At 32.9% G+C, this 23,097-nt stretch overlaps 5 protein-coding genes, 1 long non-coding RNA gene and 1 other non-coding gene across 11 annotated transcripts, besides 1 other annotated feature; 3 read left to right on the top strand and 4 right to left on the bottom strand.

The window, feature by feature from the left end:
- Positions 1-547: 547 nt before the first annotated feature.
- Positions 548-3,765, bottom strand: AT5G46630 (Clathrin adaptor complexes medium subunit family protein). Of its 2 annotated transcripts, NM_124033.4 has the most exons (13): positions 3,437-3,765; positions 3,092-3,269; positions 2,886-2,976; positions 2,667-2,761; positions 2,424-2,513; positions 2,291-2,339; positions 2,060-2,198; positions 1,868-1,984; positions 1,706-1,796; positions 1,472-1,614; positions 1,262-1,376; positions 1,129-1,173; positions 548-927 (listed from the first exon to the last, which is right to left on the bottom strand). In NM_124033.4, the coding sequence occupies exons 1-13, from the start codon at positions 3,517-3,519 to the stop codon at positions 847-849; spliced, it is 1,317 nt and encodes a 438-aa protein (NP_199475.1). In that variant the 5' UTR covers positions 3,520-3,765; the 3' UTR covers positions 548-846. The 2 variants fall into 2 exon arrangements, with proteins under 2 accessions (NP_199475.1, NP_974895.1); NM_203166.2 differs by having other exon boundaries at positions 654-1,173; positions 3,437-3,661.
- An 891-nt stretch (positions 3,766-4,656) lies between these two features.
- AT5G46620 (uncharacterized protein) lies at positions 4,657-6,529 on the top strand. The gene is made up of 2 exons (NM_124032.4): positions 4,657-5,246; positions 6,076-6,529. The coding sequence occupies exons 1-2, from the start codon at positions 4,971-4,973 to the stop codon at positions 6,247-6,249; spliced, it is 450 nt and encodes a 149-aa protein (NP_199474.1). The 5' UTR covers positions 4,657-4,970; the 3' UTR covers positions 6,250-6,529.
- A 1,790-nt stretch (positions 6,530-8,319) lies between these two features.
- AT5G46610 (aluminum activated malate transporter family protein) lies at positions 8,320-11,432 on the top strand. 3 transcript variants are annotated; one of them, NM_001036942.1, is made up of 6 exons: positions 8,320-8,648; positions 9,015-9,083; positions 9,304-9,576; positions 9,864-9,985; positions 10,066-10,209; positions 10,319-11,432. In NM_001036942.1, exons 1-6 carry the CDS (start codon positions 8,363-8,365, stop codon positions 10,982-10,984), a joined length of 1,560 nt encoding a protein of 519 aa, NP_001032019.1. In that variant the 5' UTR covers positions 8,320-8,362; the 3' UTR covers positions 10,985-11,432. The 3 variants fall into 3 exon arrangements, with proteins under 3 accessions (NP_001032019.1, NP_199473.1, NP_001119385.1); NM_124031.2 differs by having other exon boundaries at positions 8,943-9,083; NM_001125913.1 differs by lacking the exon at positions 9,015-9,083.
- A 1,828-nt stretch (positions 11,433-13,260) lies between these two features.
- Positions 13,261-16,460, top strand: AT5G46600 (aluminum activated malate transporter family protein). Its single transcript, NM_124030.3, has 6 exons — positions 13,261-13,645; positions 14,251-14,391; positions 14,665-14,937; positions 15,063-15,193; positions 15,376-15,519; positions 15,609-16,460. Exons 1-6 carry the CDS (start codon positions 13,357-13,359, stop codon positions 16,248-16,250), a joined length of 1,620 nt encoding a protein of 539 aa, NP_199472.1. The 5' UTR covers positions 13,261-13,356; the 3' UTR covers positions 16,251-16,460.
- A 44-nt stretch (positions 16,461-16,504) lies between these two features.
- AT5G46595 lies at positions 16,505-16,576 on the bottom strand. The gene has a single exon. It is a non-coding gene; the product is annotated as a tRNA-Cys (tRNA).
- Positions 16,577-17,046: 470 nt separating this feature from the next.
- NAC096 (NAC domain containing protein 96) lies at positions 17,047-18,841 on the bottom strand. 2 transcript variants are annotated; one of them, NM_124029.3, is made up of 4 exons: positions 18,264-18,841; positions 17,898-18,181; positions 17,570-17,809; positions 17,047-17,485 (listed from the first exon to the last, which is right to left on the bottom strand). In NM_124029.3, exons 1-4 carry the CDS (start codon positions 18,418-18,420, stop codon positions 17,288-17,290), a joined length of 879 nt encoding a protein of 292 aa, NP_199471.1. In that variant the 5' UTR covers positions 18,421-18,841; the 3' UTR covers positions 17,047-17,287. The 2 variants fall into 2 exon arrangements, with proteins under 2 accessions (NP_199471.1, NP_001332638.1); NM_001344693.1 differs by having other exon boundaries at positions 17,108-17,485; positions 17,570-17,776; positions 18,264-18,827.
- Positions 18,499-18,621: a sequence feature (AT5G46590.uORF1).
- A 919-nt stretch (positions 18,842-19,760) lies between the features above and the next one.
- Positions 19,761-20,147, bottom strand: AT5G06875. Its single transcript, NR_142956.1, has one exon. It is a non-coding gene; the product is annotated as an other RNA (long non-coding RNA).
- Positions 20,148-23,097: the final 2,950 nt, after the last annotated feature.

The raw sequence follows: 23,097 nt of genomic DNA, 5'->3' as shown, positions 1-23,097 counted from the left end.
GAAGTTAAAAATCCTTAAACTTCAGAATTCGTTATTGATATTTGTGGAAGGTATCCATGTCGTCGGTTGTTGCATTCTCGTCAAACATTATAGGGAACTTTGAAAAGTAACGTGATGCAAAAACAAGACACCCAGCTTGTGGATTTCAGAATACCGACGAGGTGATCCCAATCGATGGAGAAGCAGTTCAATAGAATCATGTTTGTTGTCTTAGACCATATTTGAGTTGCATGTGAGTAGCAAAGTATCCATGATATCTGGTGTCTTGTGGGCAGAGAGCCACATGACACAGTCCAAAGAACCACCATGACCACATTTGCCATAAGCGAAGTTATAGAAATTCGATCATGCATAACCAACCACGAGTGAAAGACGTACTTGGGTGTAGCTTTGATAGTCTATTACTTTTACAATTTCCCGTTTGTTTCTGAAGAATTAGTAGACTTACAAAAGATTTTAACGATCTATGTTATGTGTAAAAACCTTCGAAGTTCGAACTATTCTCAAGTAAAATTTGTTTTCATTAACATATTACACCCGATTCTACTACTAAAAAGAATCCGACTGCTTTCACAAATACTCTATCACGTTCGATTACACCAGAATTAATCTAAACTATATCTCGTACAATTTCACAAACAGAGAAAGAAAGAAAAACAGAATTCAATACCAAATTAAGACATAAGAAATCATATTAACACAGATATCTCTAATCGACAAAACAAACATAAAACAAGGTATAAAACATATTTAACTCTTTTGTTTTTGTTTTGCATAAGGAACAAAAAACTAGAAGCCATGAAACTTTTAAGTCTGATGTCACTGAACCTGAACTGTGTTTAATGTTCAGCATCTGATCTCGTAAGATCCCGCTTTCGTTATGTATCGAACCCACTCGACCGTGTTGTAACCGCTCTTCTCCCAAACCTGCCAATCGTTCCGGATAGTCAGGTCCAAAAAAGTAGTATAGCAATCAATTTTTGAAAGACCAGAGACAGATTAACCAAAACGCAAATCACATAAAAGATTTGAACGGATTTAATGACACAATGGCTTAGAGATTCTGCTACTTAGCATTGCATTTTTTGGAAGGATGGTACTTTCAAAAGCATAGATAACAATGCGTACCTTGAGAAAACGAACTCGCAGACCAGATGCTGTGAACATTGGCACCTAGAAAAGAACAAAGCTGAGACGGTTAATAATTGCTTTAAGCAAATCTGGTTCTATTTAACAGTGCCTAAAAGAGACAAAGACTGACCTGAAATTCCATTTGGATCGGTGGCCTTGTCCAAGATTTCTTCTCTCCCATTGTTGAGATCAACTCAATTTCTGCACTTAGCGTGGACTCTGTTTGCCCTGGGAATTTTCTTATCCTAAAGAGTAAAAGAGAGAAAGATGCCGAATGATTGATAAAACACCAACAAAAGAATTATAGAGATGAATATGAGGGGAAATTATATAAACTCACTTCCAAACCAAGCAATCGATTGATGGATTGTATTTAGCGCGACCAGTTGTCACTTGGAAATTGGTCTTGGCTGTTTGTTTTGGCACTGGAATTTTAACCACGACCCCAAGGGCAAACATTTTAGCACCAAACACACTTTTGACCTGAACAGACAAAACACGGGAAGGGATTGTAAGAGAGCAAAGATCAAGCCAATTTTTTTGTATCCTGTAATCCTTGAGAAAAGTTATGTACCTTGACATTTACTTCCATACGTGTACGACCAAGTTCTTTGATTGTTGGTAATACACGGAAAGGCAGATTTACACCCTCTGTTATTCGATACCTGAGACATCATAAAGTTAATACACATTTGGTACCAGAACAATTTGCAACAGTGGACATTCGAAAACTTACTTCATCAGTTCAAACTCTCCATCCGGTGGTACAAAACTAACAGTCTTCTCGGAGTTGAATCTGGTCAGGTTCACACACTGGTGAAATGTGACATCATCAAGCTCAATGGTTTTACCACTGCACAAAACGAGAGTCAGTTAGCACAAAGAAAAGTCAGTGGCTACTGATGTTCAATGTATTAACAACGTATACCTCTTAGCTGGGCGAGATTTCATTTCTGATTCCTTCTCAAGACCAATTTTATCATTCAACCCCAACTTCAAATCAGGCATTCCCGAAAGGAAACATTTCATTAAAACCTTCCCCGTCACATCACACCGAAGAACATTGCCTAACCGTTTCCATAAAATGCAAAACCAGTCATACACAGCAAATCAACAAGAAAGACAACTTCAAAAAACTTCATAAAAGGCAATTATTTACCTTTAGAGGACATCAGAAGGTTTACACTTTCCACAATATCCAGAAACACCTGCGTTTGAGAGAATGCAAAATATCATCACTACCGCACAACCTAGCCGATCTACATACACACAGAAAGAAACTCAACACTCACCTCATTCTTTTTGTAAGCAAGGCCCTCTCTTCTCCAACCAACAGCACCTGTAACTTGTAATGTTGCATTTGGAACAGGTTTGTCTTTTGGCTGTAATGAAAAGAAGCTTATGAATGCAAACATATCTAGTGAAGAAGCAACATAATCTCTATTTATTGCGGGAAATACTGCTTAACTTCGAAGAACCACACACCAACACAATTACAAAATCTGTTGTATACACAAACAAATAGATGCCTTTACCTTCGATGAAAATGGTGACCGTACACCTTCCTGAGTGATATAAAGTTTTAAAATTTCAGGTGAGAGATTTTGTGGATAGCCAAAGTCCATAATCTCTGCAATTCAATACAAAATATCATTCATTGGTGTTACCACAAAATAGAATAACATATAACGACTAATGCAACTTTACAAGTGATAAGAAAGTGATTTGATCATGACCCTATCAGGCTTACTTACCATCCAACAATTCATAAATCAGAACAAAGTTATTTCTAATAGCGTCTTCATCAAAAGCTCCACCAAAGTATGATTTGAACAAAGCTACAGCCTGAAAATGTGAATCAAAAGCAGTATGTGTATAGAATCAATCTGACTCTCTTGAAATTTGAACAAGAATCAAAACAATTGTGGAATATTAAAATGAAACACAAAAACAAGTTTACCTCAACAACAAATTTGAATCCACAAGCAACATTAGCATTGCTACTGACAACAATGACGATGTAGACATTGCTGATTCGCATATAAACAAAGGAGCAGCCACCAATCTGACGCACAGGACAATTCCCTAACTCTTTCGTCTGCATTATATGCGTACGAAATGCATCCACCATGTTTCCCCTAAGTATCAAAATCAAATCAAAATTTTAAAATCTCAAATCTCACAGCTAAAATCCTACAAAGTACGACTACTTAGAAGCGATAAGAACAAAACATGGAGCTGAAAATGAAGCCGAATTCAAAAAATTAAAGAGATCGACGGTGAAGAAAAGGAGAAGCTCTCTTACCCGACGTCATCTCGGTAGGTGCGATTTATGAGTACATCGCCACGGAGATTCAGAAAATAGATGGCGGAAGCAGCCACCGGCATCTTCGATCTGAGATTCGAAACGCAGATCGGATAATTAGACGATCTGGTTACAGGAGATTTGAGATTTGAGGTTCGACGAGATCTCGACGACGGAGCAAAGGAAGAAGACGACGACGAAGAAGTTGAACAACTGAAATGCGATATTTTTTTAATTTCTTTTTTATCAAAAAATAGAAACAAAATTGAATTCAGTCGTCATTTTGGAATGGGCCGGTCTTATTCGATTCTGGGCCTGTGCGTCTCAATTATGGGCCTGTAGTACATTATATCCTTCATCATTTTTAATTGTTGTTTACATATGAAGAATGGTTAGGTAACAAACAATGTATAGAAGTTCTTAATTTTCAATTATTAACACTAGGTGATCACCTGCGCTACGCCGCGGTATTTTCGGATTTTTTTCGTATTGTTTAATTTAAATATAATTTTTATTTATCTAATTATTCACTTATACAATAAACAATTCCTTTTAATTTTAAAAATATTTTTTCTAACAACATTCTCAACAATGCATCATACACATAATTCATAAATAACGTTTGTATTAAACCAACTTAAGAGAGGGTAGTTTTGGATTCTAGAAACCTAAGAATTTGATGATGGAGCTCCTTACGTATTCTTCAACCTCAATGATTTATTGTATAAATATAAATTTAAGAGAATATAATATCAATTTAAGAAAATAACTTACTCAAATCATTAAATAATCCACGACTATTATATACTCATACTTTGAGTTTGGATTACAAAAAAAAATCTTCGAGTATGAGAAAACTATTAAATGGTTTTATTGAAAAATCATGTAATATTAAAATAAATTTAGTAATACTATAATTAAATATGTAAAATTAAATAATAAATATATCATTAACTTATAAATTAGAAGTTGAAGAGCTTACATTAATTACTTAATAGACACATGGCAAATGCTAAAATGATGATGTGTCAATCATTTGGAGAGAGTTAGCCAACTTTCATATATATGATTAACACGAAACTTTTCGAATTTTTTTTGTTCAATTCTCTCTGATGTCAGTGATGTGTAAAAGTAAAACTGTAAATGATCGCAATTTTTTTTTTTGTTCACTCACGAGAGAAAAAAAAAATGTGGAATATTTATTTAGTATATTAATAGAAACCGCGCCGTTAATGATAAAAAGAAGATCTTGCTCGATCCGTCTTTGATCCAAAAAAAAATTCATCTTTCTATAATTTGTTGCAGTGCATAAGAAGATTAACACAGTGTTCACGAGAGAGAGAGATTAAAGACAGAGATTTCTGGGTTTTAACAGTAGGAAATGAATATTGTTGGATTAAGAAGCGATCGGAGAAAGTAGCAAAAATCGGGAGAGGAAAGGGATATTCGAAAACCCTAATTTTGGAAGATCATTCATTTGAGAGAAAAGCTGTTAAATTTGAGGGCTTTAGATCGAATTTGATATCTGGGGTTAATGGGTTTTTTGAAGAAGTTAACGGGTATACTTGGTTTTGGTCATAACGATGGTGGTGGTGGTCATGGAGCTGTGAGAGATGAAGATGGTGATGGTGGAGATAACAACACTGGAACTGTTTCTGGTGATGGAGATAAACGTCGGGAAGAGAATCAGACGAGATTTCGTGAAACTGGACCAAGGAAAGGTTTTGGTGTACCGGTTCAAGTTGCTGTTGAACGGTCGAATCCTGGTCCTATTCTTCAGCCTTGTGCTGCTTTAGACGGTGGTGTTCAGGTCAGTTTTCCTTTTTGACTGATGATATTGGTTAGTGAAACTCTAGGGATTGATCAAATTCATGAGAATATGTGAATTACTTGTTGCTAGCTAGATAAAGAGTTATGGTTAAGTCTTACGAAGATCTGTAATGTGGTATCACATAGTGCAGTTTCATGCTAGTTCTGTAGCTGGATTGTGTATTCATACCTTTGGTTTGGATCACACTAAGTTGGATAATAAATTGGTTTGTGAGTTTGCGAAGATTCAGTCGTCTCTGTGGCCTACATTCATTTCATGTTCTGTGCGGGTGCCTTGCTTTTTTTTCACTTTAATATGGCCTCAAGATTGGCTTCGATATGCTTGTGTTTCATAAAAAGTACTTTATATGCTTCAGTAGATGACTTTACATTCGTCATTTCTTTATGGTTTTTCCAAATTCTCTGAATGATCTTATAGATTTTGATGTCTTTGTAATTGTAGTTCATTGTCTTTTCTTACTCTCTGTTCATTCATCTTTGCTCGTAAAGTTAATGTATAGTCCTTAAGATACTGCCATGTCAGGGATATGTGGTTTAGCTTGTTGTAAGATTAGTTGCGGCAGAAGAAAGTTCCTCGAAACAAGTATTAATCATAAGCCACCCATGCTAAAATAAAGACCTTAAAGAATCTTAATTAGTTATATTGGTAGAGAAAGACGATAATAAGCAAGAAGATTTATATTGCCAAGATTATTCAGTTATCTTTCTGCGATTATGTGTATCTGGTTCATTGAGTTCTTCTTGATGGCATTGACTCAAATTAGAGTCTGAGCCGAGAATTTTACTAGCGAACCTCTTATTTGGATCAGGGACTACGTTGGTACTCGATGCGGCTTAAGATTGATGAAGACGGAGATGTTGCAGATGAGTTCTTAGAAGACCAAAACTGCAAGACTTTACCAAGAAAGTGCAAAACAAAAGCTGCAAAAGTGAGAGGTTTAGTGATATCTTCTGATGGGAAACTTCAGCCATTAATGCATTGAACAATGAAAACCAAGGAGAAAGATTTGCTGAATAGTGTGTGATTGAATCAGAGAAAGGTTAGAACTTGTGTTTCATTAATTTCGATATCAATCCATTAGATTCTTGAGAACTTATAATGTTATTTAACTGTGAATTTAGTTTCTGAAAATAGACAGTGATTCTCTTTGGGATTATCTAAACACATTTGTGCAATTGTGTATTTCTACTACTACTACCAAGTTCTCTGTTTTGCACACATATGAATCCTTTTCTTATACAAGACCTCCAATTTTCGCTCGATATGATGTTTTTAGATTCTTGTTATAAATTGAATAGCAAGGAATGATTATTAATATATGATTCATATTGCATCTGAATCTAAGCAGTTTAAAGAAGTAAATAATATTTGAAAATCGTAACTGGTTATGAAACTTATAAAGATTTTGGCTATATTGTTTGCATAAAGGTAACAGAGTATATATTTGTATGCAATGAAAAAAAATGAAATAGAAAATAACATTTTCTCAAAAAGAAAGTTTAAAGTATTGATTTTCTGATAAGCTTACCTAGTTGAAAAGTATGTTAGAGAAAGTTCAAATACTATGAATCTAATTTATTTTTCTTTCTTACAAACAATGAATCTAATTGGTGATGATTTATTTTGGATTTTTAATATATAAACATACATCAACTAAAATAATAACTAAAATAATAACTACAAGACTTGTAGAAAAATACTAATATCTACAAGAATATAATTTGCCGAACGGCGTGAAAAAAAAAATTCGTATATTCTTGTAATATTTTTGTTAGTCAATCGCTAATTAACAACAGTATCTATGTGATTGAAATTAAAATGTTAATAAAATAGTTTAAAGCCAAGGACTTAGGAAAAATAAAATATCTACGATGAAACTATAACATTAGTGGGCTTAGTTTTATATTAGGTCTGTCATAATCGCCGTCATTACTCATTAAATATACATTTATTATTGGATGATTACCTTATATTATACTAGTAATTGTATGATTATTACGTCGATGAGTCATAGGTAGATCAATTAAATTAAATATTTTGATATTATTTTCTTTCTTTTTCGGTCTTCTGCTGTCACCAGGTTGTGGACAAATAGTAATATTTCAACCTAACACGACAAATTATAAGTCTTAGTCGTGTTGATAACAAATTCTCACCCACGTAATCAAATTTATTTTCACTTGTGTATAATAAAGCTTTTCAAATGTGTTAGGTTAAAAAAGGACAACGAAATTTGAAACACATCCAACTCATTTTCATTTGTCTGATACTTGAAACCACTTATAAATTTTGGTTTTATATGACTCTAGCATCATCACAATTATCTTGCCTACATTTAGATGTAGATTTGTTAATTTACTCTGTCAGAGAAAAAAAAACATAATGCAGCAAAATAAGATATCTGATCAAGATCTGCGCACAACAATGTATTTTGATTTATTTTGATGAATGAATTGAGTGACACATGCATGAATATGAATGGTGAATCTAAAACTTATTCGTTTTTTAATTTAACAAGTTCAATATGGAACGTCATTAATAGTATTTTTTAATGAACGGCCACAAATTAGTTTTAATATATCTTGACTTTTTGTTTTCCCCAATTTATGTAGCAAAAAAGAGAAAATAAAAATTTCTTTAACCACCATCATATTATTGCAAGTCATGTGAAAACCAGTCTCTCGTCACTTGTACATTATCAAGAAAATAGCTATTAAAATCCATTTGTTCTCTTTATGTTATGAATTATTGAGTTCACAAAAAAAAATAAAAAAAATAAATACAAAATGTAACTTTGTAAATATATTTATTTTTACTATCTAAATTACTATTGCTATGTTTTCAGAAAAAATATTGTGATAACTAAATAAATTATACACACATACACTGATACACATAGACAATATATAGACAGACACACAATTAAAACACACGTATTGAATTATAATTTGCTTCGTCGGGCTAACTAGTCTCGTGTCTATGCGTTGCACATAGTATACGTATATGCATACAATTATATATAGATAGTACACTAACACCTAAACTCTCTTTCATATTCAATAATTCTAATTTTGAACCCAAAAAGACAAAAAACAATGTCGGACAGGGTCCATGAAAGGAGCATGGGAATGGAGGAAGAAGGCTCTACTAAAAACATGAAGACAAAGGTTCTTGAACTTCCAACAAAGATCAAGAAGATTCTAAAGAATATATGGAAAGTTGGAAAAGATGATCCAAGGAGAGTGAAACATGCTTTGAAAGTAGGAGTTTCGTTAACACTTGTGTCTTTATTGTATCTCATGGAGCCTCTCTTCAAAGGCATTGGAAACAGTGCTATTTGGGCAGTCATGACCGTTGTTGTCGTCCTAGAGTTCTCTGCCGGTAATTATAACATTTAATTCAACTTGTAGATTTTTTATATTTTTTTTTAATTTGGATTCAATCAAGAATCCATGTGTTGTATAATATTCTCATGATCCATTTGCGAGAAATTCCTAGTTCATAGACTAGTTTATATCGGGTTTAGTCTGTCGTTTTGATGGTGTAAATAAAAAAAACGAAGGCATGAAAAGATTATTTGCTCATAACAATAGCTAAAATGATTAGAGCGTTAATATTTTGTGTATAAGCTTAAGTTATTTAAATGATGTAAATGAATGGTGTTTAATAATTCAGGTGCAACGTTGTGCAAAGGGCTTAATAGAGGATTAGGGACACTAATTGCTGGATCTTTGGCATTTTTCATAGAATTTGTGGCTAATGATTCCGGCAAGATTTTCCGAGCTATTTTCATTGGCGCCGCAGTTTTTATCATTGGTATGAATACTTTCTTAATTATTACACAATCAATCCACGTTGTAACAAACGAATAGTTTACGAAACTTAACTCTTAATTATCACATAATCAAAATAAATTAGTAATGTGACATTACTATAAGACCCTAACAAATTAATAGTTTCCAAAACTTGGGATATCTATAATTTCATTTGTTTTGGACAATTTTTGTATTAACTACTTGTTTTGTTAATGTAACAGGAGCGTTGATAACATATCTGAGATTTATTCCATACATTAAAAAGAACTACGATTACGGCATGCTTATATTTCTCTTGACGTTCAATCTAATAACAGTATCGAGTTATAGAGTTGATACCGTGATTAAAATTGCACATGAGAGATTCTATACTATAGCCATGGGTGTTGGTATTTGTCTGCTCATGAGCCTTTTGGTTTTTCCTATTTGGTCTGGTGAGGACCTTCACAAATCCACCGTCGCTAAGCTTCAAGGCCTCTCCTATTCCATCGAAGGTATGTACTTAAATATTATATATTCAAATTAAATAGATTGCTTTTTATACTTTCGGCCTCATCTTATTTTCAATGTGAAATTTTTAGCAATCTAGAGTTTTTTTTGTTTGGAATCAAGAAATAAGAAAGTAGATATATTTTCATAATTGAGTTAGTAAATCTTGCTAATTTCGATCATTTTTATATTTTGTAACGATATTGCGATATTGTTGTTTTTAAGTGCAAAAATTTATTATTATATTGTTCCAATTAGTTAAGCTGATTAAATATACGGTATTTTTTACTAGCATGTGTGAATGAGTACTTTGAAGAGGAGGAGAAAGACGAAGAAACATCAGATTTGTCAGAAGACACGATCTATAACGGATATAAGACTGTTTTGGATTCCAAATCCGCCGATGAAGCACTTGTAAGTAATTTCTATCGAAAATTTATTTCAAAACTCGAATGAAAACAAAAACTTGAATGTATATGAACATGTGTATATAGGCAATGTATGCAAGTTGGGAGCCAAGACACACACGACATTGTCATAGATTTCCATGGAAACATTATGTTAAAGTTGGATCTGTTCTTCGTCAGTTTGGTTACACTGTTGTTGCTCTTCATGGTTGCTTAAAAACCGAAATTCAGGTAACTTTAAAATGTTCTTTTGTTTTGAAACTAGAAATTATATTTAGTTATAAGCTATAGTTCAGTTTTTGTATATTGATATATAATGTTGTTTCTGTTAATTTTCAAGACTCCGAGGCCTCTCCGTGGACTCTTCAAGGATCCTTGCGTACGACTAGCTGGAGAAATCTGCAAGGTTTTATCGGAACTTGCCGCAAGCATTAGAAACCGACGTCACTGTTCCCCGGAGATTCTCTCCGACAGTCTCCAAGTGGCATTACAAGATCTCAACACAGCCATTAAATCACAACCTAAACTCTTCCTCGGCTCTAGCCAAAACGGCAACGTGTCTCAAGGAAATAGCGGTAGACATAACCCCAACGTTGCAGTTTCACAACACATTAATAAAGACACAAACGAGGCCGCTTCGTATCAAAACACTGGAACGCCACGTGGTGAACGCATGTCACGTTTTGGACCAAACGTTTCGTTTTCTAGATTGAGGGCTGATACGTTAGAACGAAGATCGGCGGCAGCGACTAACGAAAGAAAGATTCTGAGGCAACAATTGAGCAGGATTGTGGTGTTGACGAGTCTTGAATTCTCGGAGGCGTTACCATTTGCGGCTTTTGCGTCACTACTAGTGGAAATGGTTGCTAGGCTTGACAATGTGATTGAGGAAGTGGAGGAGCTAGGAACGATCGCCTGCTTTAAGGATTATGATAACAACGTTGATCAGAAGGATGTGGAGGTTCGAGTCGAGAAGCCGGCAGACCTAGTGGTTGGCGTGGAGTGAAAATGCGGTTGCGGACAGTTTTGGTTTGGACCATGTCCATGTCGCTAGTATTCAACATCATGATATCTTTAAAACTATTTTTGGTACTATACCAATTGAACTACATATTCCGGATTATATATAGTGTATGATTAGATTTAAGAAGTTAAGATCGAACCAATAGGTATGATGAGGTTTGGCTTTTTGGTTTGATTTGATTTGGTTTAGTTTTGATGTGATCTATTCTCTTTTATGCAATGATGGGAATTTTTTTTTTGGGGTACTTACTACTTATTTTCGGAATATGTAAACATGAGTGCGGTGGTGATTTTCAAGGGTTCGCTAAGAAAAAATTATGTGTATATATTTCTGCATTGTGAAAGTCGTTATTTTTGGTAAGTCATATGTAATATCGGAATTTGAAAATAAAATGAAAAAGAGGTAAAACCAGAGATATCTTGTACTCCACTCAAATGCTTTTTTTGGACCAACCTAAAATGTATTTTCTCAACGCTTACAAATACTTTATATTTCAAAATATTTACATACTAATGTAGTATTGAAGGAAAAATAAAATATCATAGATCTATAATTAGCTTCTGAACCAACTAATGAAAAAGATGTAACCTTTTTGTTTTTGGGGGTTTCTTAGATATTTTTTAGCAAGCAGCTACTTCACATTTTCCTTTTCTAAATAATTACATTTAGAACGACAAATTATATAGCATGTTATATTGGTCCCCCTTTGTATAAGTGAATCATCGATCCCACACCAAAAAAAAAAAAAAACTGTTTCAAAATTAAACTATTGCTTCTATTTATAGTTGTAGATTTTAAATGGGATACATGTAGATGTTTGTTTAAATTTTGTACTACGTATGGGTTGATTTGAATGAAATATGTTTGCACCAAAAAAAAATTTGTAGGTTTAATTTTTTATATAGTTTTTCTTATCAAAATCATTCGTATCAAAGTATATAATTCGTGAATAGGTTAATAGGTAATAGATAGTAATGTCAAAATATGTTTCAATAGTGTTTCCAACTAATCATTGTAGTAGAGAAATGAAAGCATCAATACTGTCCATTCATTTTGCGACAAATTGACGTTCATTAAATTGTCTTCAGTCCACTGCTTATTCATCAATTAAACACCGATTTTTATGGGAGAAATCCAATTAAAAATCAATAATTATACATCTAAAGGGACCGTCCAAATCTTAAAAGAATAAAAATCTCTCATAATAAGATATATTGATAGTCCGCTCTAAACATATGAAGATTTGGGATTTATCTAGAAATCAAATAATCAATACACGATATTTGTCGACAGGTAGATAAAACAAAAACAGATAAATGAGAATGAAATAAATGGATAAAAATATGGACATTATGTAAAGTTTCGTGGGCAATGAGTGAATTTGTAAATGTTGCTTATTCAGTATTGTAGTAAGTTTCATCACATTTTCAATGTGGTGTTCTAACACGCTTTCTCAAAATGGTGATTTTTAATTATATTTCGAATTGAATTCCACTCTAGAACAAAAACATAAAGTATACTTGGAACAATAAATTGAACTCGTATAATCTGTTAGGTAATATGGACTTATCATTCAAAAACTAATTATTTTAGGTTTCATAACAAGTACAATGTTTGATTACAAAAAGATAAATGGTGTAAATAATATAAAGGAAATGAACATGACTCAATGGAATAAATTTATGAAATATCTTTGTCATTTCGTTCTTTTTATGGTATGTCGGTGATGGATTTTTAAATCTGATCATAAATTTAGTTTATGAAATATCTTTGTCATTTGAAACCCATAAGTCTAATACTCTAATCTCTCATCATTTTGTAGTTTATACCGTACAAACAAGATATATATTATGTTCTTATCCTTTTAAGGTAAGTATGCAAAATTGCAAATCACATGATCGTACAAACATATTGAAATTTTAAAGTTTTTTACTTTCGCATATATATGATCTTTTTTTTTTCTTTTTTTTTTTTTGGCAAACTTGCATATATGATCATGACAACAGAATCAAGCAGAGATTAGTATATATTAGTGTGGTTTTGTGTTGTTTATTGTAACGAATACTTTACGCATTTCAATTATTAACGGCTAATCACATATTATGAAAACTATAAACTAAAATTTTGAAATAGAACTGGAATCCATTATTTAAATAAAAAAGTAAACTTATTGTCCGACTCTCTCTTAGTTCACCCACTATTCTAGATACACAAAGCTAGAGTACAAGAAAACGAAAACCCCTTTCATATTTTAGATTATTTCACTAAAGTACATTAATATATAAAAGATTTTATATATTCTTTCATCGTAAGTAAACAACAAAACATAGAACAAGAACACATCAAAGAAAAAAATGGGGTACAAGGTCGAAGCACGGAGCATGGAGATTTCCATGGAAGATGAAGATTCTAGAAAGAAGAGAAAGAAGGGTCTAAATCTTCCGAAGAAGATGAAGAAGATTCTAAGGAATCTATGGAATGTGGGAAAGGAAGATCCGAGGAGAGTGATACATGCTTTGAAAGTAGGAGTTGCCTTAACGCTTGTGTCTTTATTGTATCTCATGGAACCTTTTTTCGAAGGTGTTGGAAAAAATGCTCTTTGGGCAGTCATGACCGTCGTTGTGGTTCTTGAGTTCTCTGCCGGTAAGTATATTAACCATTTTTTGCTTGTGATCTTAATTATCTTTCTACAAGGACATAGAATTTGATCAAGAAAGATCTCTTGTTCGTATTAAAAGATCTTGTGATTGGAATCATGGATCTATTGTTCCAATCACACGATCTTAAATCAATAATTTACATTCTTTGCTTGTGAGTTGTGATCTTATCCAGAGCTGGCCAAGCAGGCCAAATGGCTTACAGCCGTTAATAATGACATTTAATTTCAGCAATGTTAAAGTAAAAGTTTCCTCTAGTGACGTTACACCATAAATGGTACTATCACTTCTAGAGTTTGAAACTCCAGTCCAGGACCGGCTATGTTATATGAAAAAACGAAATTACGAATTCAGATGGTACCATATTTTATGATTCTGATGGAAATTTTTTTGCTTAATTAATACACAATTAATAAAGCGGAATTGGAACGGCAGAAGGACAAAAACATTTGGCGTATTTCTTTGAGACTAAGTGGCTTATTGATTAGTTACTTGCATCTTGAAAAATATCTAGCCATGGTCCTCAATTGTTAGTGGCTTAATTCATTAGTGGTATTTTCATAAAACTTGGTTGGGTATATATAATTTCAGGTGCAACATTACGCAAGGGATTAAATAGAGGATTAGGGACACTAATAGCAGGATCTTTGGCATTCTTTATTGAGTGGGTTGCTATTCATTCCGGTAAAATTCTCGGAGGTATCTTCATTGGCACTTCTGTTTTCACCATCGGTACGTTTTACTTCCTTATAAATTGTTCACTTTATGTATGACAAATATTTATAAGATATAATATACAAAAAAACTTTAAACCAACATCATGACAAATCCCATGTATTAGAGTTATCCACATTTCAATAACTAAACCTCTCATTTTCTTCTGTTTTGTTATTTTATTTCCCGTCATGTAGCATTTTTGTTTGTTTCATAGTTATCCAATCTATGACTTTATTTCCATAATTTAAAGATATCTAATATCACGTTGTACATTCATATGTGTAACAGGATCGATGATAACATACATGAGATTTATTCCGTACATAAAGAAAAACTACGATTACGGCATGCTTGTATTTCTTTTGACGTTTAATCTAATCACAGTATCAAGTTATAGAGTGGATACTGTGATTAAGATCGCGCATGAGAGATTATATACCATTGGTATGGGTATTGGCATTTGCCTCTTCATGAGCCTTCTGTTTTTCCCGATCTGGTCTGGTGATGACCTTCACAAATCAACTATTACTAAGCTCCAAGGCCTCTCTCGATGTATTGAAGGTACATATTCCTTAAAACCATAAACATCAATGTATTAAACATGCAAATTATAACTATACATATATGTGTATGCATAATATAAAGTTACATAGTATAAATGGTTTTTTATTCTATATACATGTTAGCATGTGTGAGTGAGTATTTTGAGGAGAAGCTGAAAGACAACGAAACATCAGATTCTGAATCTGATGATGAAGACCTAATCTACAACGGGTATAATACTGTTTTGGATTCTAAATCCGCCGACGAAGCGCTCGTAAGACATCTTAAATCAAAATCTTTATTTCGAATCCGACTAGTTAAATTATATATCTTGAATATCTTTGTGTAAAAATGTTTCTTTTCTAATGAACATTTATAAATGTATTCATTTGATATTTTTGTATATGAATATCGTCCCAATATCTATATTGAACATATTGACACATATTTATATAGGCAATGTATGCAAAGTGGGAGCCAAGACACACAAGGCGTTGCAACAAATTTCCATCCCAACAATATATCAAAGTTGGATCCGTTCTTCGCAAGTTTGGTTACACTGTTGTTGCTCTTCACGGTTGCTTACAAACCGAGATTCAGGTAATTTATTCAACCTTTTATTTGCATTAGAAGAAATTAAAATTATAGCATATAGTTTTATTATAATGTTTTTATGTTAATTTTTTAAGACTCCAAGGTCTATCCGTGTCCTCTTCAAAGATCCTTGTGTTAGACTAGCCGGAGAAATCTGCAAAGTTTTATCAGAACTCTCCGAAAGCATTCAAAACCGACGTCATTGCTCGTCGGAGATTCTCTCCGACAGTCTCGAAGCGGCATTAAAAGATCTCAACTCCACAATCAAGTCACAACCTAAGCTCTTCTTAGGCTCTAACCTTCATAGTAACATCACTAACAAGCACCTAAACGGCCACGTTTCATATTACAACGAAACTAACTCAAACGGCACCGTTTCATATCACAACGATAATAACACAAACGGCTGCGTTTTGGGAGAAACTATAGAAGAGAACGACACCGTATCACCACTTCCGTTAAACAGCGTTGTTTCACTCTCTAGCTTAAGATCGGTGAAGAAATCGGCGGCGACCGGAGAGAAGAGGAGATTGAGGAAACAATTGAGCAAAATCGCGGTTATGAAAAGTTTGGAGTTTTCGGAAGCGTTACCATTTGCTGCGTTTGCGTCACTTCTTGTGGAAATGGTTGCGAGGCTTGATACTGTGATTGATGAGGTTGAGGAATTGGGAACAATCGCCTGCTTTAAGGAGTACGATAAGACTGTGGAGGTGCGAATTGAGAACCGGTTAATCTAGTGGTTGTGTAGATTGAATGTATCGTTACGATACGGCTTATTTTGGTTTTGTCTCGGTTTTCTACTACGTGATTTCGATTCTCTGTTGCGACCGATTTTGTTATGTTTTTAATTTCTGGAATTTTGTAACACGAGGTGTTAATTTGAAGAGTTACGTTGGTAAAAAAAAAGATTACTTTTTGATTTGTGTTGGTTACTTGGTAAATTTTGGCAAAAACTACAAAAAGTTGTAAAAAATAAAAAAAGAAAAATATCAGGGCCCAACCGGGTTCGAACCGGTGACCTATTGATCTGCAGTCAATTGCTCTACCACTGAGCTATGGACCCAATTTGTTATATGCCTACAAATAATTTTATTAATCTTAATACTTCTAGAAAATCACATTACATTTTAATACCAAAATAAAATAATTTTTTTATAAAGCTCATCCAAGTGGTCAAACGATGAGATTTTTTTTGGGAAACTTGATATCCTATAACTTCAATTATGCTCCTTTATTTTTATTATAGAGATGCAATTTTTCAATCCTATTTTTTTCTGTATTAGAGAAAAATTATGTTGTTCATAACTTCATAAGTGTTTAGTATTTTTGGTGCCATGATTCCTTTTGTTAAAAGATTGTTTTACACAGAGTCATTGTTATCAACTTATCACTTCCACAAAAGTTTATTCTAAAGGTTATATATAGTGACGTCACAAAAAGATGGTATAATAGTGTGGTGACCACACTGGTCCAATTAATCATTGTAATAGAAATGACTAATGAGAGATAGATAGTTGAAGGATGACAGTAGTGCATAATCCTATTGAGACTTTTAAGAGAATCCATATGGAATATAAAATACAGCTTCATATATATAAGATATATAACTAACGGTAAACATTTTCATATAAAATATAATAATCCCATAAAAAGTAAAAGAAAAAAAAACAGAATTATGAAACTCATTCATATATTTAGACCAATGCCAAAAGTCTTCCAATACTTAAAACGATAAAAGGTGTTTTTGTCGTAAAGAGAGACCAAATACTTCCGTCTAGGAGAAATCTGAGTAACCGAATAAACCGGTTTGATCGTATCCATAATTTGTCCAATAACCGTTTTGCATAAACTCATCCATGTTCTGATCTAAGCTTGTACTCGCTGGAAACTCCATGTTTTGGTTACCGATGATCGGAAAATCAAAGTCTTGTTGGAAGCACTGAGATGCGACATCTTGGATTTGAGGATAGTCCTACAAAAATTATAAAACCGGTATACGATTAACAAACATTGGTTTAGTTAGTTATCAGTATGTTTAGAATTGTGTACACATTACCTTTGAAGAATCGAGGATGAATTCAGGTGAAATCCAAATGTTGGAAGAATCAGTTTCAGTAGATACAGGATTGGCAAATGAGTGAAACGGCATTGTTTCATCGCGACTAGGAGACGTTACTCGGCTTGATAAACCCGAGCTTTCTCCTGATCCGATTGTTTGCTCGCTTGGAATTTTTCGGATTTTCGTATTAGTTTTGATCTCATTCTTCATAGCAACACGACATAACACAAAAGCTCCCTATAGTTAAACACATTCATTTCTTAATGGTCTCTCAATATCAAAAGAAACGAAACCATTTTAGAACTTGATCAAATTATAAAGTTACCTTTAAATTTTGTGATCCTTGTGATGTATCATCATCGCATAGTCGATATTCATGCATGATCCAATTGCTTCTATCGCCTAACGGGGCACGGCCTTTGTAGAAAACTAGAGTTTTTCTATAACCAATTATAGAAGATGAACGAGAAGTAATTTTTCGATCTTTTCCGGTTGCTTTCCAATAACCAGCCTTTGTTCCTCGATTTGTACGAAAACCATTAGGATATTTTTTGTCCCTTGAGCAGAAGAAGTACCATTCCATGTCCCGGTTTGGGAGAAACGACTTGTCTAAAAGTAACAACACAAAAATATTAAAAATTTGAAAAGTTACCTAATACTTTAAATAGATTTTTGGAAGTTAATATATTACCTGGTAACTCCCAAGGATCGAAACTATAAAGATCGATGACGGGAATGACTTCAAGCTCAATCTCGAGACCTTCGACTTTTCTTTTCAAGTAATATTCGATGAGTTCTTCATCCGTAGGATGAAACCGGAACCCTGGAGGTAAACATGAACTTCCCATTTGCAACAACAAAGTAGAATACGATGACTTGCTAGACAAAAAAAGGTTAAATAATCTTGAAATGGATATTTCTTGAAGTCACGAAGCTATAACTGTTAATATTTGGAAAATCCAAAAATAGAAACTTTTCTCGATGCTGGATTTGTTGTTTAGAAAAAATTGCAAGTCAAGTCGATTGTATTCTTTGTGTGACAAGAACATTGTCTGAAAGAAAACAAATTATTTCGTACAATAACAAAAAAAAAAAGTAACTAACAAATCTTTAAAATGAAGAGATGTAGTAAGGAAGTAATATTGGTGTGAAAGCTTCGAGAGTGATTAAGGAATGATTTTTCCTAACAAGAAGTGCTTAGCAAAGAGTTAAGAGAGTGATTGTAGAAATTAGAAGAGGTTGGTAGAGTGTTGAATGGTTGTGGTGTGATGAATATTTATAGCACAAAGTTGGTAGAATATTGATTTGTATATAAATGTAAAATGGAATTATAAAAGTTTGTTAGAATGTGGCTTTTATTTTTTACAAAATTATGGGTGACCGATAAAGTGATTAAGACATAACTTGTCTGAAGTGTTCTATGTAACAATTCCAAAGTAAATGGACCTACCTAGATTCAAAAGTTTATTTACATGTTCACACTTATGCACAAGCAATTAACAACTCATTCATATATCTTTCAAAGTTTTCTCCTTGACTAATTTTATTTTCGATAATAGGCTTATCATTTCAATCTTCAATCATACAATTATTATGTGATTTACAACATAATCAGTTTTTATGTATATTATATATTTACTAATAATTCAATGTAATCTTTTGTAAAAAAAATGCTATAGTTTTTTAAAATGTACCAATGCTATAGCCTATAGATATGTTAATGTGTGCAACTTTTACACCTCAAGTTGTAACTTTCCCAGTCATATATTACTGTGATATTGAGTTTTAAAATATTGTTACACGTCACTATGCGTAGGACAAAACAACTTTTTAGTGTAACTATATCACTTTTATGTCGTATGAAAAAAATGGAGAGAAGAAAGTGATAACGAAAACTATTTGAGTCGGAACAAGCTAGTGGACCCGCGGCTGCTTTAATCGGACCAAAACATATTTTTAACATTTTCTAATTTGTTTATATGTTCATGTCTTTAAGAACGACCAAAGAGCCACTTATATAGAAGTTAGTTGTCATATGCTTGAGATATAAAGTTTCTTCTTTAACAATTTTGGAATTACATAGTAACTTCATATTCTCGAGTTTAGTTTATTATTTCGCCTAAAATATCCCGATAATATAAAGTTGCAGTTCATGGTTTCCCATTTAGTTGGATCAATTTAGGTTTTTTCATAGCATTCGGAAAAGGGATGCCTTTATACACGATGACTCAATTTCCACATCACTAACATGAATCTTAAGTAGAGTTTTATTAGCTAATGCAGTCAACATAAACCATATGACTTCTCGAATGATACGTCACATAATCTTAAAATTTCATAGTTAACTTAAAAAAAGAAAAAAAGAAATGGAGATGTTTTTGGCCACTAATGAAGAAGAGCCTAGGGAGCTCTCCATGTGGCAACAACTCCTAAACCTAAGGAGAAATGGTTTATGGTTCCTTTTATTTCAAGCTTAAAGACGGTAATATATGCTTTTTCTGGTATTCCTTATGGACAGCTTCTAACATTGACTAGTGTTTAGCTAACGCTACTAATGAAGAGGGTTGGCAGTTTTCTGGTGCTTAAATCCACAATGTTGAGGTTTTCCTCTGCTACTTGACATTAATCCATGTCTCACAAACAACATGCAGCCACTTCTGGAAGTCCGATCCCTTGGTATCATCAAGTATGGTTCTCGGATTCAGTCCCAAAACATGCTTTCACCATGTGAATCGCCTGTTTGAATCGATTACCCCTCCTCTCCCGTTTATGCTCTTTGGGAATTGTTGGAGATAAGATAACACTTTCCCTCTTTGTAAAATATATGTGAAAACAAGAGACAAATTGTTTCAACGTTGTCCCAATAGCTATGACTTAATTGTGACGATGGTGCACATCATGATTGAGATGCCACATCATGGGACTCTCAACTTGCCTCGAGTCTCCTCGACATGATAACCAATAATCCATCCTTCGTCTTATTGCAACCCAAGCTGTTATAGTTACACCTAATGGCAAGAACGTAAGAACCGAATCTTCTGTGTTATTTGTTGAAACAAGTTGACCGAGTAATACGCAACAATTACTCTGCGAGACATTTCTTTTCGTGGTTTTGAGACTCTTTCACTCGGTAATTTTGTTGTTTTAATTGCTAAAAACCAGAGTTGCCAAACCCGAAAGTTTGATGCTCTGTTTTTGTAAGTCATTTCTTTTAAGAAGTAAAACCAAAAATTGTAACAAAAAATATAATAGAAAAGAAAGATCGATCATCCTCGATAGAATCCAGGTTTCAACTATTACTTAGAGGTCATAAAATATCTAATTTATATTAAAAATAAAATGTAATCCAGTTCTTAGTCTTCCCATGAAAAGAAATGTGAAAACATACCAAATGTAGAAAGGGATGGTATGGTATGTCCCGACATCCATATTGGTGGAACAGTAGGCCAACTAATATATTTGGTTTGACACGGTTTTAGTCTATACATAGCAAAATCATTCACGAAAGGTTGAATTTTTATAAACTATTTGTAATTGGTTATATATACGTGATTTCCATTTATTCGGATATTAGATTTTTAATTTGAATTTTGACTATTAGCATAGGTACTTGTAAATTATCGATGTAGTACTAACCAAATTTAAACTCAGATAATGCATGTTGTCAAAGAAAAAAGATACTGAAGCGTTATTATGTATTAATCTGTAAAATCATTTTTGTTGGTTTGATTTTGTTCGTAATTGAGAAATCCAAGTGGCAAAAAGCTCAAAATAGTTACTTGAGTTGACGGTAACATAGGTTCTCGTTCTATGAAAGTGTTACCTTATTATTTTGGTAGAGTGAGAATATTCCCACACTACTTTACGTACGTTCACTTTAACCCATGGTATCGTCAGCGGGAATACGATCGGAAAAGAGAATTAACCCCAAAAAAAAAAAAAAACTAAAAGCATATGTAGAGGAAAATATACTCGAAAAAGTTTGCCTATACGAATAAACGGATCTATCAATGACCACCCTTACACGGATACCTATATTAGTTTTGTAAATAATATTGTCCTTACGTGGTGAAAGCGTTTTTGGTCTAGTAAGTAGTTAGCCAATAAATTAATATTCATACGTTGATACAGTAATTAAAATTCTAAATATCTCGTCTGAATCGTAAATATCTCGTAACATGTATAATGTGTGTTAGAGATTAAGGTAGGGATTATTAGGTCATAAGATTAAGATCTATAATGTTTAGGAAGCATGTAATGAGACATTGAGTAATATATAAGAGACATAAGTCGCTGTACTTATTGCCAATTGGTTTTGGGTTAGAAATTTATGTAACTTTATTATAGTATCAGAGCTTTCAATCTTAATTTCTAAGCTGGTTCTGATGCAATGATAAATTGATAAGAGTAAAGAACACAAATATGTCTAGGATTAATTATAATAAATTCTCATAAGAATAATTGTACAAGATGCATTCTTTTATATAGAGATGAGATTGATCTAAGTTTCATAATCTAAGATAAATATAAATATACATAATATATTTAGAAATAATGCTAAATATTCTAAACTTCAATATTAACAATATATTTTTGTCATATTTTCGTCTTATCCTCTTGACCGTCGATCTTCGGTTCTTTATACGGGTTTTCTATATCCCAATAATGTGAGTTCAGTTTTTAATATACGGATATATGGATCTCTTTGTATAAACTACATCATCATTTTGATGATAAATAAAAGTCAGATAACAATGTGATAGACAGATTAAAAATTTGTAATATAACTGTTTGTATTATTAAATTTGTCTCTAAGGAAACTTTCGGGAGATGGAAGAACTTATGGATGATCTTGAAAAACTTATGGATGATCTTGAACCACAAGGAGCCATGTTCGACATGGGGGCGATTTGTAATATAACAGTTTGTATTATTAAATTTGTTACCGTATCGTAATTAAGATTTAAATATGCATGTAAAATTTATAGATAACGAAAAGATACTAATTAAGATGTATATGGTTTTATAAATTTTCAGATGATACTCTTCATAAAAAATGCTTTTTTGTAAGTACAGTTATATTATACCTAGTTTGGGTTTAAAGATAATGGAAAGTTGTTAATCATTGTTAGATAATTAACAAATGAATAAAAGCAATTATATTATGATGGTAGAAAATAAAATATCAAGTTAAGTTGAGGAACCTAATCTCTTGGACCCCAATATGTGATGCGATGTTCGGACGGCACATTGATCGGCTTGTGTTCCTTATTTAAATTTATGCCGTTGTTTTACATTATATGTGAATGAGAAAGCGAAAAGAGAGATAAAATGCTTATAGTCTTCCCAATTTTTTTTTATTATTATAGTAAAATTTACTGTAACACACAAAATAGACGTAAATCTTACATTGAAAGTAAACCACTATAACTTGTTTAATTTTTTAATAATTTACTTTAATACCGTTTTTGGTGGTTTGGTTCGAGATTTGAGATCCAAACCCTCTTCAAACGTATGATCAAAGA

This window comes from Arabidopsis thaliana, chromosome 5 (genome assembly GCF_000001735.4).
Source record: "Arabidopsis thaliana chromosome 5, partial sequence".
In the NCBI taxonomy this organism is placed as follows: Eukaryota; Viridiplantae; Streptophyta; class Magnoliopsida; order Brassicales; family Brassicaceae; genus Arabidopsis; species Arabidopsis thaliana.
Note: the sequence above shows the minus strand (reverse complement) of the source record. Positions and strands in the feature narration are given on the sequence as shown.